The sequence below is a fragment of the Bombina bombina genome, chromosome 4 (genome assembly GCF_027579735.1).
Source record: "Bombina bombina isolate aBomBom1 chromosome 4, aBomBom1.pri, whole genome shotgun sequence".
Taxonomy (NCBI): domain Eukaryota; kingdom Metazoa; phylum Chordata; class Amphibia; order Anura; family Bombinatoridae; genus Bombina; species Bombina bombina.
Window position 1 is genome coordinate 154,868,077 of NC_069502.1, and position 13,625 is coordinate 154,881,701.

The 13,625-nt window shown below is 41.8% G+C and overlaps 1 protein-coding gene across 3 annotated transcripts in view; it reads left to right on the forward strand.

The window, feature by feature from the left end:
- Positions 1-13,625, forward strand: part of NBAS (NBAS subunit of NRZ tethering complex) — a 1,903,611-nt gene that overhangs the window by 154,261 nt on the left and 1,735,725 nt on the right. For all 3 annotated transcript variants that reach the window (XM_053709663.1, XM_053709664.1, XM_053709665.1), the window contains exons 7-8: positions 4,807-4,940; positions 13,139-13,272. In XM_053709663.1, coding sequence (XP_053565638.1) covers positions 4,807-4,940; positions 13,139-13,272 — 268 coding nt within the window. The remainder of the gene's footprint in view (positions 1-4,806; positions 4,941-13,138; positions 13,273-13,625) is intronic.

Consider the following 13,625-nt stretch of genomic DNA (forward strand, 5'->3'; position numbering starts at 1 on the left):
GTTTTAGTTACTGAAGAGCATGACGACGCTGATATTAATATCTCTGAAGGGCCCCTAACCCAATCTGAGGGGGCCAGGGAGGTTTTGTCTGAGGGAGAAATTACTGATTTAGGGAACATTTCTCAGCAGGCTGAATCTGATGTGATTACTTTTAAATTTAAATTGGAACATCTCCGCATTTTGCTTAAGGAGGTATTATCCACTCTGGATGATTGTGAAAATTTGGTCATCCCAGAGAAACTATGTAAAATGGACAAGTTCCTAGAGGTGCCGGGGCTCCCAGAAGCTTTTCCTATACCCAAGCGGGTGGCGGACATTGTTAATAAAGAATGGGAAAGGCCCGGTATTCCTTTTCGTCCCTCCCCCCATATTTAAAAAATTGTTTCCTATGGTCGACCCCAGAAAGGACTTATGGCAGTCAGTCCCCAAGGTCGAGGGAGCGGTTTCTACTTTAAACAAACGCACCACTATTCCCATAGAGGATAGTTGTGCTTTCAAAGATCCTATGGATAAAAAATTAGAAGGTTTGCTTAAAAAGATGTTTGTTCAGCAGGGTTACCTTCTACAACCCATTTCATGCATTGTCCCTGTCACTACAGCCGCATATTTCTGGTTTGATGAACTGATTAAGGTGCTCGATAGTGACTCTCCTCCTTATGAGGAGATTATGGACAGAGTCAATGCTCTCAAATTGGCTAATTCTTTCACTCTAGACGCCTCTTTGCAATTGGCTAAGTTAGCGGCTAAGAATTCTGGGTTTGCTATTGTGGCGCGCAGAGCGCTTTGGTTGAAATCTTGGTCGGCTGATGCGTCTTCCAAGAATAAGCTACTAAACATTCCTTTCAAGGGGAAAACGCTGTTTGGTCCTGACTTGAAAGAGATTATCTCTGATATCACTGGGGGTAAGGGCCATGCCCTTCCTCAGGATCGGCCTTTCAAGGCAAAAAATAGACCTAATTTTCGTCCCTTTCGTAAAAACGGACCAGCCCAAGGTGCTACGTCCTCTAAGCAAGAGGGTAATACTTCTCAGGCCAAGCCGGCTTGGAGACCAATGCAAGGCTGGAACAAGGGAAAGCAGGCCAAGAAACCTGCCACTGCTACCAAGACAGCATGAAATATTGGCCCCCGATCCGGGACCGGATCTGGTGGGGGGCAGACTCTCTCTCTTCGCTCAGGCTTGGGCAAGAGATGTTCTGGATCCTTGGGCGCTAGAAATAGTCTCCCAGGGTTATCTTCTGGAATTCAAGGGACTTCCCCCAAGGGGGAGGTTCCACAGGTCTCAGTTGTCTTCAGACCACATAAAAAGACAGGCGTTCTTACATTGTGTAGAAGACCTGTTAAAAATGGGAGTGATTCATCCTGTTCCATTGAGAGAACAAGGGATGGGGTTCTACTCCAATCTGTTCATAGTTCCCAAAAAAGAGGGAACGTTCAGACCAATCCTAGATCTCAAGATCTTAAACAAATTTCTCAAGGTCCCATCGTTCAAGATGGAAACCATTCGAACTATCCTTCCTTCCATCCAGGAAGGTCAATTCATGTCCACGGTGGATTTAAAGGATGCGTATCTACATATTCCTATCCACAAGGAACATCATCGGTTCCTAAGGTTTGCATTCCTAGACAAACATTACCAGTTCGTGGCGCTTCCTTTCGGATTAGCCACTGCTCCAAGGATTTTCACAAAGGTACTAGGGTCCCTTCTAGCGGTGCTAAGACCAAGGGGCATTGCAGTAGTACCTTACCTGGACGACATTCTGATTCAAGCGTCGTCCCTCCCTCGAGCAAAGGCTCACACGGACATCGTCCTGGCCTTTCTCAGATCTCACGGCTGGAAAGTGAACGTGGAAAAGAGTTCTCTATCCCCGTCAACAAGGGTTCCCTTCTTGGGAACAATTATAGACTCCTCAGAAATGAGGATTTTTCTAACAGAGGCCAGAAAGACAAAACTTCTGGACTCTTGTCGAATTCTTCATTCCGTTCCTCTTCCTTCCGTAGCTCAGTGCATGGAAGTGATCGGGTTGATGGTAGCGGCAATGGACATAGTTCCTTTTGCGCGCATTCATCTAAGACCATTACAACTGTGCATGCTCAGTCAGTGGAATGGGGACTATACAGACTTGTCTCCAAAGATACAAGTAAATCAGAGGACCAGAGACTCACTCCGTTGGTGGCTGTCCCTGGACAACCTGTCACGAGGGATGACATTCCGCAGACCAGAGTGGGTCATTGTCACGACCGACGCCAGTCTGATGGGCTGGGGCGCGGTCTGGGGATCCCTGAAAGCTCAGGGTCTTTGGTCTCGGGAAGAATCTCTTCTACCGATAAATATTCTGGAACTGAGAGCGATATTCAATGCTCTCAAGGCTTGGCCTCAGCTAGCGAGGACCAAGTTCATACGGTTTCAATCAGACAACATGACGACTGTTGCGTACATCAACCATCAGGGGGGAACAAGGAGTTCCCTAGCGATGGAAGAAGTGACCAAGATCATTCTATGGGCGGAGTCTCACTCCTGCCACCTGTCTGCTATCCACATCCCGGGAGTGGAAAATTGGGAAGCGGATTTTCTGAGTCGTCAGACATTGCTTCCGGGGGAGTGGGAACTCCATCCGGAAATCTTTGCCCAAGTCACTCAACTATGGGGCATTCCAGACATGGATCTGATGGCCTCTCGTCAGAACTTCAAAGTTCCTTGCTACGGGTCCAGATCCAGGGATCCCAAGGCGGCTCTAGTGGATGCACTAGTAGCACCTTGGACCTTCAAACTAGCTTATGTGTTCCCGCCGTTTCCTCTCATCCCCAGGCTGGTAGCCAGGATCAATCAGGAGAGGGCGTCGGTGATCTTGATAGCTCCTGCGTGGCCACGCAGGACTTGGTATGCAGATCTGGTGAATATGTCATCGGCTCCACCTTGGAAGCTACCTTTGAGACGAGACCTTCTTGTTCAGGGTCCGTTCGAACATCCGAATCTGGTTTCACTCCAGCTGACTGCTTGGAGATTGAACGCTTGATTTTATCGAAGCGAGGTTTCTCAGATTCTGTTATCGATACTCTTGTTCAGGCCAGAAAGCCTGTAACTAGAAAGATTTACCACAAAATTTGGAAAAAATATATCTGTTGGTGTGAATCTAAAGGATTCCCTTGGGACAAGGTTAAGATTCCTAGGATTCTATCCTTCCTTCAAGAAGGATTGGAAAAAGGATTATCGGCAAGTTCCCTGAAGGGACAGATTTCTGCCTTGTCGGTGTTACTTCACAAAAAACTGGCAGCTGTGCCAGATGTTCAAGCCTTTGTTCAGGCTCTGGTTAGAATCAAGCCTGTTTACAAACCTTTGACTCCTCCTTGGAGTCTCAATTTAGTTCTTTCAGTTCTTCAGGGGGTTCCGTTTGAACCCTTACATTCCGTTGATATTAAGTTATTATCTTGGAAAGTTTTGTTTTTAGTTGCAATTTCTTCTGCTAGAAGAGTTTCAGAATTATCTGCTCTGCAGTGTTCTCCTCCTTATCTGGTGTTCCATGCAGATAAGGTGGTTTTACGTACTAAACCTGGTTTTCTTCCAAAAGTTGTTTCTAACAAAAACATTAACCAGGAGATTATCGTACCTTCTCTGTGTCCGAAACCAGTTTCAAAGAAGGAACGCTTGTTGCACAATTTGGATGTTGTTCGCGCTCTAAAATTCTATTTAGATGCTACAAAGGATTTTAGACAAACATCTTCCTTGTTTGTTGTTTATTCAGGTAAAAGGAGAGGTCAAAAAGCAACTTCTACCTCTCTCTCTTTTTGGATTAAAAGCATCATCAGATTGGCTTACGAGACTGCCGGACGGCAGCCTCCCGAAAGAATCACAGCTCATTCCACTAGGGCTGTGGCTTCCACATGGGCCTTCAAGAACGAGGCTTCTGTTGATCAGATATGTAGGGCAGCGACTTGGTCTTCACTGCACACTTTTACCAAATTTTACAAGTTTGATACTTTTGCTTCTTCTGAGGCTATTTTTGGGAGAAAGGTTTTGCAAGCCGTGGTGCCTTCCATTTAGGTGACCTGATTTGCTCCCTCCCTTCATCCGTGTCCTAAAGCTTTGGTATTGGTTCCCACAAGTAAGGATGACGCCGTGGACCGGACACACCTATGTTGGAGAAAACAGAATTTATGTTTACCTGATAAATTTCTTTCTCCAACGGTGTGTCCGGTCCACGGCTCGCCCTGGTTTTTTAATCAGGTCTGATCATTTATTTTCTTTAACTACAGTCACCACGGTACCATATGGTTTCTCCTATGCTATTATTCCTCCTTAACGTCGGTCGAATGACTGGGGTAGGCGGAGCCTAGGAGGGATCATGTGACCAGCTTTGCTGGGCTCTTTGCCATTTCCTGTTGGGGAGGAGAATATCCCACAAGTAAGGATGACGCCGTGGACCGGACACACCGTTGGAGAAAGAAATTTATCAGGTAAACATAAATTCTGTTTTTTTTACATAATCCAATGATATTTCTATGTGCTATTATTGCACTGTTGCTTGAACTGAAATATGTGAAATTGTGGTTCAGTTTCCCTTTAAAATTTAGTTAGTATATATTTTTTTAAATCTTTAATTAGTATTATATTAATGTGCATCATTTTAAAGAAACAAAACTGCAGTCATTACAATTAACACTTTCACAGAATATAACCTATGTGACAATATCCCTTTAATGGGGATGATGTAATTTAAAATCTGTAAGACATGTGCTGTTAGTATGTCATTAATATGAAAAGAAAAAAGAAAATGACTAAGATTGACTTTTTCCCCCTATTCTTTCTAGTTCCAAAAGACCCCAACCCACAGTGGAGAAGAGTGGCATGGAGCCACGACTGCACGTTAGTGGCGTACGCTGAAAGCACCGGGACTGTCAGGCTTTTTGATCTCATGGGCAGTGAACTCTTTGTCATCCCTCCGGTATTTGATTTGAAATTTACTTCACAAATATTCGTAACTCTACAGGCTAGAAATCCAAAGTGAATCAATCCTTTAACTGTGCAAACACAAGAACACAATTCATTCCTGTGCTCAATAAACGTACCCAGTAATGTTACATTGCCCTCAGATATATCAATCCTCCTGTTTCAAAAGACCTTAAGACAGAATGAGTCAGTGATGTTTAAATTGTGTGAAAACTTTTACTTTTCATTTGTCCAGACTGAACTGTGCTGCTACTTCTTTTAAAGGGACAGTAATGTAACAAATTAGCATGCATTTAAAAGAGCAGAATTTAAAGGTACATGAAACATCTTGCAATTGCATGACTTTTCTGTTGCCTTGCAATGGATTAAAGGGACATTGTACACTAGTTTTTTCTTTGCATAAATGTTTTGTAGATGATCCATTTATATAGCCTATTTGGGAGTGTTTTTGTAACTACGTATATTTTTGCTTGTTTTTGCTTTTTTTTCAAACTCCTAACCAAGCCTCAAAGGTTTATATGTATACTGATGTCTTTAGATTCCTGTTTGTGTAATGGGTGTTTTCATATGCAGGGGAGGGGGGAGTATCTGCTTTTCCAGCTTTCTCAGTCCTTTTTACTGGGCGTCCCAGCCTAAACTCAACAGAGCTAAACTTGCTTCTCAGTAAGTTTATAAAAGGTTTTATACTGCATATTCAGATCAGTATCTGTGCATATTCTTCTTTATAGTAGTGTCTATTACATACAGAATTATCAAAATTAGTCTATACTGTCCCTTTAACATTTTAGTCAAGTTTAAAAGTTTACACATTAATTGGTGCAATTACCTTTCAATGAGCACACTCCCCACACCACTTGCTTTATTTGGAGATATTAGACAAGTCTGGCCAATGTTATATTGTTAGCAAAAGATGTGGTGTTATTCCAGGGCAAATGTGTAGCAGGGTTAGGCTTATAAAGTCTGCTATGTGTACACCTGAGAGGCAAATGGGGTTTTCTGTATGAAGAGAAACATGAAAGATGAGTTAGTGGACATCTGCTCACACATGAAGTCTGTCTTCTTGCTACTGCCCAGGGGAGAACAAGAGACCTGACAATGAGAGACGGTCAAGATCCCAACGGGATCAGTGTAGAGAGGGGATCGAACTCAGCTCTGATTATTACTGTTATGATTATTGTTATCTTTATCTGGTGATTGTTGAACGCTGTACTATTTGGAGGAGTGGGGTGGGAGATGAGAGAGGGATGGGAGGAGACTGAGAGAGGAAAAAGGAAAAGAGGGATTTACCATGGACTATTGCTGCAAAAAGATCAACTCTTGGGACACAGTTTGTACATTTTCCTTTTTGCCTTAAAAGAAAAACTCGGGAAGTACTTGCAGAGAGACTGTATGTAAAAAAATCACTCGCAACAATAGAGACCCAGTTTTGCAATGTAAACATCCAATTGTAACATGTTTTTGTTTTCCAATGATCTGTGACCCATGAGAGAGAGACATCTCTACATGGTAACCCTTGTTATGATAAATAAAAGTTTAAAAAAAATAAAGTCTGCTATGTGTACTGCCAGCTCTCAGAAATGGCAAGCCCATAATAATTTAGAGTTAAAGGGACATTCCAGCCAAATTTGGAATCCACATAGATGTATTTGAATAGAAGCATTTTTGTACTACAAATGTATTTGCAAAAATGCTTCTAATAAAATATATAGCTGTTTCAAAATAGTATTTAAGTATGCACCGTGCACCAGCAGTTTAAACACAGCACTTGCTCAGAGAGCCTAAGTTGCTTGTACCATCAGATAATGATTACATGTGTTAATTGCTGACATGATACAAACCCCACTGACGTGCTGAGCAACTGCAATATTTAAAATTCTGGTGCACTGAGAATATCTAACTATGCTTTATATGCACTTTCAGAGAAAAATGTTAACATTTAACCAGTCATAACTTTTACTAGAAGCATTTTAAATATGTTTATATTCAAAGATGTTATTCATCTATGTGCATTTAAATTTTGTCCGGGATGTATCTTTAATTACAATAAAAGGGGAAAAATAAATAATGGAAATAAATTGCATGTGTGAAGAAACGGGTTATGTTACCATCTCATCTCTATTTATATACTGCAGTGCACACTTGTTCTAGCAGATTATTCCCTGTTTGTTATTCAATAGGTTTGTGTTGTTTTTATCGTGGCTAGTGATGCACTGTGAAATAAAACCTTTACAGTAGGTAACGCAAAAGCCCAAATTATTTTTTGATTGCTTGTACTACAACTTTTAACTTTAGATTGCCAGTAAAAAAAAGGTTAACTGTATTATAAGAAAAGAGCAAATTTTTTCAATTTGTGTCTATTAAATACTCTTTTAATTATTACATTTTGTTTTTAAATGTTATTGAAATGTCAAAACATTGCTATAAGTTATTGGATAATAACTTATAGCAATAAAAAAACCTAAATTTTTTATTTAGTGATTTAGATAGAGCATGCAATGTTAAGCAACTTTCTAATTTACTCCTATTATCAATTTTTCTTCATTCTCTTGCTATCTTTATTTGAAAAAAGATGGCATCTAAGCTAAGCGCCAGCCAATTTTTGGTTCAGACCCTGGTCAGCAGCAGCTTATTGGTGGGGGAATTTATCCACCAATCAGCAAGAACAACCCAGGTTGTTCACCAAAAATGAGCCGGCATCTAAACATACATTCTTGCTTTTCAAATAAAGATACAAAGAGAATGAAGACAACTTGATAATAGGAGTAAATTAGAAAGTTGTTTAAAATTGCATGCTCTTTCTGAATCACGAAAGAAAAAATTTGGGTTCAGTGTCCCTTTAAATGGACATTAAACCCAATAATTTTCTTTCATTATTCAGACAAAGAATATACAATTTCTCTTGTCAAGTGTATCCAGTCCACGGATCATCCATTACTTATGGGATATTCTCCTTCCCAACAGGAAGTTGCAAGAGGATCACCCACAGCAGAGCTGCTATATAGCTCCTCCCCTAACTGCCATATCCAGTCATTCTCTTGCAACCCTCAACAAAGATGGTCGTAAGAGGAGAGTGGTGTTTTATACTTAGTTTATTTCTTCAATCAAAAGTTTGTTATTTTTAAATGGTACCGGAGTGTGCTGTTTATCTCAGGCAGTATTTAGAAGAAGAATCTGCCTGCATTTTCTATGATCTTAGCAGAAGTAACTAAGATCCATGGCTGTTCTCACATATTCTGAGGAGTGAGGTAACTTCAGAGAGGGAATGGCGTGCAGGTTTTCCTGCAATAAGGTATGTGCAGTTAATATTTTTCTAGGGATGGAATTTGCTAGAAAATGCATCTTATACCTGATTAATGTAAGTAAAGCCTTAAATGCAGTGATAGCTACTGGTATCAGGCTTATTAATAGAGATGCATACTCTTATAAAAATGTAATATAAAACGTTTGCTGGCATATTTATCGTTTTTATATATATTTGGTGACAAAACTTATTGGGGCCTAGTTTTTTTCCACATGGCTGGTTCGATTTCTGCCTAGAGACAGTTTCCTGAAGCTTTCCACTGTTGCAATATGAGTAGGAAGGGCCTATTTTAGTGCTTTTCTGTGCAGCTAAAAATACTGACAGAGACATTCAGCTTCCCTCTGCATGATACAGGACATCTCTGAAGGGCTCAAAAGGCTTCAAAGTCGTGTTTGAGGAGGGTAACAATCACAGTAGACTGTGGCAGTTGTTGTGACTGTGTTTAAAAAACGTTTTTGTCATTTATTATTCTGTTTTTGTTATTAAGGGGTTAATCATCCATTTGCAAGTGGGTGCAATGCTCTGCTGACTTGTTACATACACTGTAAAAATGTTGTTAGTGTAACTGCCTTTTCTCTTGTTAAGTGTGTTCAGTCCACGGGTCATCCATTACTTATGGGATATATTCTCCTTAAGAAAATGTTTATTCAACAAGGTTTTATTTTACAGCCCCTTGCATGCATTGCGCCTGTCACTGCTGCGGCGGCATTCTGGTTTGAGGCCCTGGAAGAGGCCATCCATACAGCTCCATTGACTGAAATTGTTGACAAGCTTAGAACGCTTAAGCTAGCTAACTCATTTGTTTCTTATGCCATTGTTCATTTGTCTAAACTAACGGCTAAGAATTCCGGATTCGCCATCCAGGCGCGTAGGGCGCTATGGCTCAAATCCTGGTCAGCTGATGGGACTTCAAAGTCTAAATTACTCAACATTCCTTTCAAGGGGCAGACCTTATTCGGGCCTGGTTTGAAAGAAATTATTGCCGACATTACTGGAGGTAAGGGTCATACCCTTCCTCAGGACAGGGCCAAATCAAAGGGCAAACAGTCTAATTTTCGTGCCTTTCGAAATTCCAAGGCAGGTGCAGCATCAACTTCCTCCGCTTCAAGACAAGAGGGAACTTTTGCTCAATCTAAGCAGGCCTGGAAACCTAACCAGTCCTGGAACAAAGGCAAGCAGGCCAGAAAGCCTGCTGCTGCCTCTAAGACAGCATGAAGGAACGGCCCCCTATCCGGCGACGGATCTAGTAATGGGCAGACTTTTTCTCTTCGCCCCGGCGTAGGCAAGAGATGTTCAGGATCCTTGGGCGTTGGAGATCATATCTCAGGGATATCTTCTGGACTTCAAAGCTTCCCCTCCACAAGGGAGATTTCATCTTTCAAGGTTATCTGCAAATCAGATAAAGAAAGAGGCATTCCTACACTGTGTGCAAGACCTTCTAGTAATGGGAGTGATCCATCCAGTTCCGCGGACGGAACAAGGACAGGGTTTTTATTCAAATCTGTTTGTAGTTCCCAAAAAAGAGGGAACCTTCAGACCAATTTTGGATCTAAAGATCTTAAACAAATTCCTCAGAGTTCCATCTTTCAAAATGGAAACTATTCGGACCATCCTACCCATGATCCAAGAGGGTCAGTACATGACCACAGTGGACTTAAAGGATGCCTACCTTCACATACCGATTCAGAAAGATCATCATCGGTTCGTAAGGTTTGCCTTTCTAGACAGGCATTACCAATTTGTAACTCTTCCCTTCGGGTTGGCTACAGCCCCGAGAATCTTTACGAAGGTTCTGGGCTCACTTCTGGCGGTTCTCAGACCGCGAGGCATAGCGGTGGCTCCGTATATAGACGACATCCTGATACAGGCGTCAAGCTTTCAAATTGCCAAGTCTCATACAGAGATAGTTCTGGCATTTCTGAGATCGCACGGGTGGAAAGTGAACGAGGAAAAGAGTTCTCTATCCCCACTCACAAGAGTCTCCTTCTTGGGGACTCTTATAGATTCTGTAGAGATGAAAATTTACCTGACGGAGTCCAGGTTATCAAAGCTTCTAAATGCTTGCCGTATTCTTCATTCCACTCCGTGCCCTTCGGTGGCTCAGTGTATGGAGGTGATCGGCTTAATGGTAGCGGCAATGGACATAGTGCCATTTGCGCGCCTACATCTCAGACCGCTGCAATTATGCATGCTAAGTCAGTGGAATGGGGATTACACAGATTTGTCCCCTCTGCTAAATCTGGATCAAGAGACCAGAGATTCTCTTCTCTGGTGGTTGTCTCGGGTCCACCTGTCCGAGGGTATGACCTTTCGCAGGCCAGATTGGACAATTGTAACAACAGATGCCAGCCTTCTAGGTTGGGGTGCAGTCTGGAACTCCCTGAAGGCACAGAGATCGTGGACTCAGGAGGAGAAACTCCTTCCGATAAATATTCTGGAGTTAAGAGCAATATTCAATGCTCTTCTGGCTTGGCCTCAGTTAGCAACACTGAGGTTCATCAGATTTCAGTCGGACAATATCACGACTGTGGCTTACATCAACCATCAAGGGGGAACCAGGAGTTCCCTAGCGATGTTAGAAGTCTCAAAAATAATTCGCTGGGCAGAGACTCACTCTTGCCACCTGTCAGCAATCCATATCCCAGGCGTGGAGAACTGGGAGGCGGATTTTCTAAGTCGTCAGACTTTTCACCCGGGGGAGTGGGAACTCCATCCGGAGGTGTTTGCTCAATTGATTCATCGTTGGGGCAAACCAGAGTTGGATCTCATGGCGTCTCGCCAGAACGCCAAGCTTCCTTATTACGGATCCAGGTCCAGGGACCCAGAAGCGACGCTGATAGATACTCTAGCAGCGCCTTGGTTCTTCAACCTGGCTTATGTGTTTCCACCGTTTCCTCTGCTCCCTCGACTGATTGCCAAAATCAGTCAGGAGAGAGCATCAGTGATTCTAATAGCGCCTGCGTGGCCACGCAGGACCTGGTATGCAGACCTAGTGGACATGTCATCCTTTCCACCATGGACTCTGCCTCTAAGACAGGACCTTCTAATACAAGGTCCTTTCAATCATCCAAATCTAATTTCTCTGAGACTGACTGCATGGAGATTGAACGCTTGATTCTATCAAAGCGTGGCTTCTCCGAGTCAGTCATTGATACCTTAATACAGGCACGAAAGCCTGTTATAAGGAAAATCTATCACAAGATATGGCGTACATATCTTTACTGGTGTGAATCCAAGAATTACTCATGGAGTAAGGTTAGGATTCCTAGGATATTGTCCTTTCTCCAAGAGGGTTTGGACAAAGGATTATCAGCTAGTTCCTTAAAGGGACAGATTTCTGCTCTGTCTATTCTTTTGCACAAGCGTCTGGCAGAAGTTCCAGACGTCCAGGCATTTTGTCAGGCTTTGGTTAGAATTAAGCCTGTGTTTAAACCTGTTGCTCCCCCATGGAGCTTAAACTTGGTTCTTAAAGTTCTTCAAGGATTTCCGTTTGAACCCCTTCATTCCATTGATATTAAGCTTTTATCTTGGAAAGTTCTGTTTTTGATGGCTATTTCCTCGGCTCGGAGAGTCTCTGAGCTATCTGCCTTACAATGTGATTCTCCTTATCTGATTTTTCATGCAGATAAGATAGTTCTGCGTACCAAACCTGGGTTTTTACCTAAGGTGGTTTCTAACAAGAATATCAATCAAGAGATTGTTGTTCCATCATTGTGTCCTAATCCTTCTTCAAAGAAGGAACGTCTTTTACATAATCTGGACGTAGTCCGTGCCTTGAAGTTTTACTTACAAGCTACTAAAGATTTTCGTCAAACATCTTCCCTGTTTGTCGTTTATTCTGGACAGAGGAGAGGTCAAAAAGCTTCGGCATCCTCTCTTTCCTTTTGGCTTCGGAGTATTATACGCCTAGCCTATGAGACTGCTGGACAGCAGCCCCCTGAAAGAATTACAGCTCATTCTACTAGAGCTGTGGCTTCCACCTGGGCCTTTAAAAATGAGGCCTCTGTTGAACAGATTTGCAAGGCCGCGACTTGGTCTTCGCTTCACACTTTTTCAAAATTTTACAAATTTGATACTTTTGCTTCTTCGGAGGCTGTTTTTGGGAGAATTTGATACTTTTGCTTCTTCGGAGGCTGTTTTTGGGTTCTTCAGGCAGTGGTTCCTTCCGCTTAATCCCTGCCTTGTCCCTCCCATTATCCGTGTACTTTAGCTTTGGTATTGGTATCCCATAAGTAATGGATGATCCGTGGACTGGATACACTTAACAAGAGAAAACATAATTTATGCTTACCTGATAAATTTATTTCTCTTGTAGTGTATGCAGTCCACGGCCCGCCCTGTCATTTTAAGGCAGGTCTAAAATTTAATTAAACTACAGTCACCACTGCACCCTATGGTTTCTCCTTTCTCTGTTTGTTTCGGTCGAATTACTGGATATGGCAGTTAGGGGAGGAGCTATATAGCAGCTCTGCTGTGGGTGATCCTCTTGCAACTTCCTGTTGGGAAGGAGAATATCCCATAAGTAATGGATGATCCGTGGACTGGATACACTACAAGAGAAATAAATTTATCAGGTAAGCATAAATTATGTTTTTAAACAACTTTCCAATTTACTTCTATTATTTAATTTTCTTCATTCTTCAGATATACTTTGTAGAAGAAATAGCAATGCACCTACTGAGCCTATCTAGATATGCTTTTCAACAAAGGATATCAAGAAAATGAAGCAACTTAGATAATAGAATTAAATTAGAAAGTTGTTTAATATTGCATGCTCTTTCTAAACCATGAAAGAAAAAAATTGGGGTTCATGTCCCTTTAACATGCTATTATGTTTGCAAACAATAAAGTAACATGGTTCTATGGCTTCTTGTTTCCTTTCTTTGCTCCAGCAAACTACTTTTCCAGGAGATCTAAGTTATGCTGTTGCCGGACTTGTGTTTCTTGAGTACAAAGCAAGCACTCAGTGGTCAGCTGAACTTTTGGTCATCAATTACAGAGGGCAATTGAAAAGTTACCTAGTAAGGTAAGCTCTTCTTATTTACATTTATTTTAAAGGTGTATTTTGTAGTGTGGTACCTAAACCAGGTAAAGACAAATTTCATTGTAAAAATTATAGACCAATATCATTAACAAATCTAGACCTAAAACTTTTTACAAAACTTTTAGCCACCAGGCTTAACCCTCTTATGACAAAAATAATATCTACTGACCAGGTTGATTTTATTAAAGGTAGGGAGGCCCCAGATAATGCTAGAAAGATTGTTGATTTGGTTGACTACGCTGATAAGGAAAGAGTGTGCCTTCTCTGTTCCTCTCCTTGGATGCAGAGAAGATATTCAACAGAGTATTATGGGATTATATGTTGCTAACTCTGAG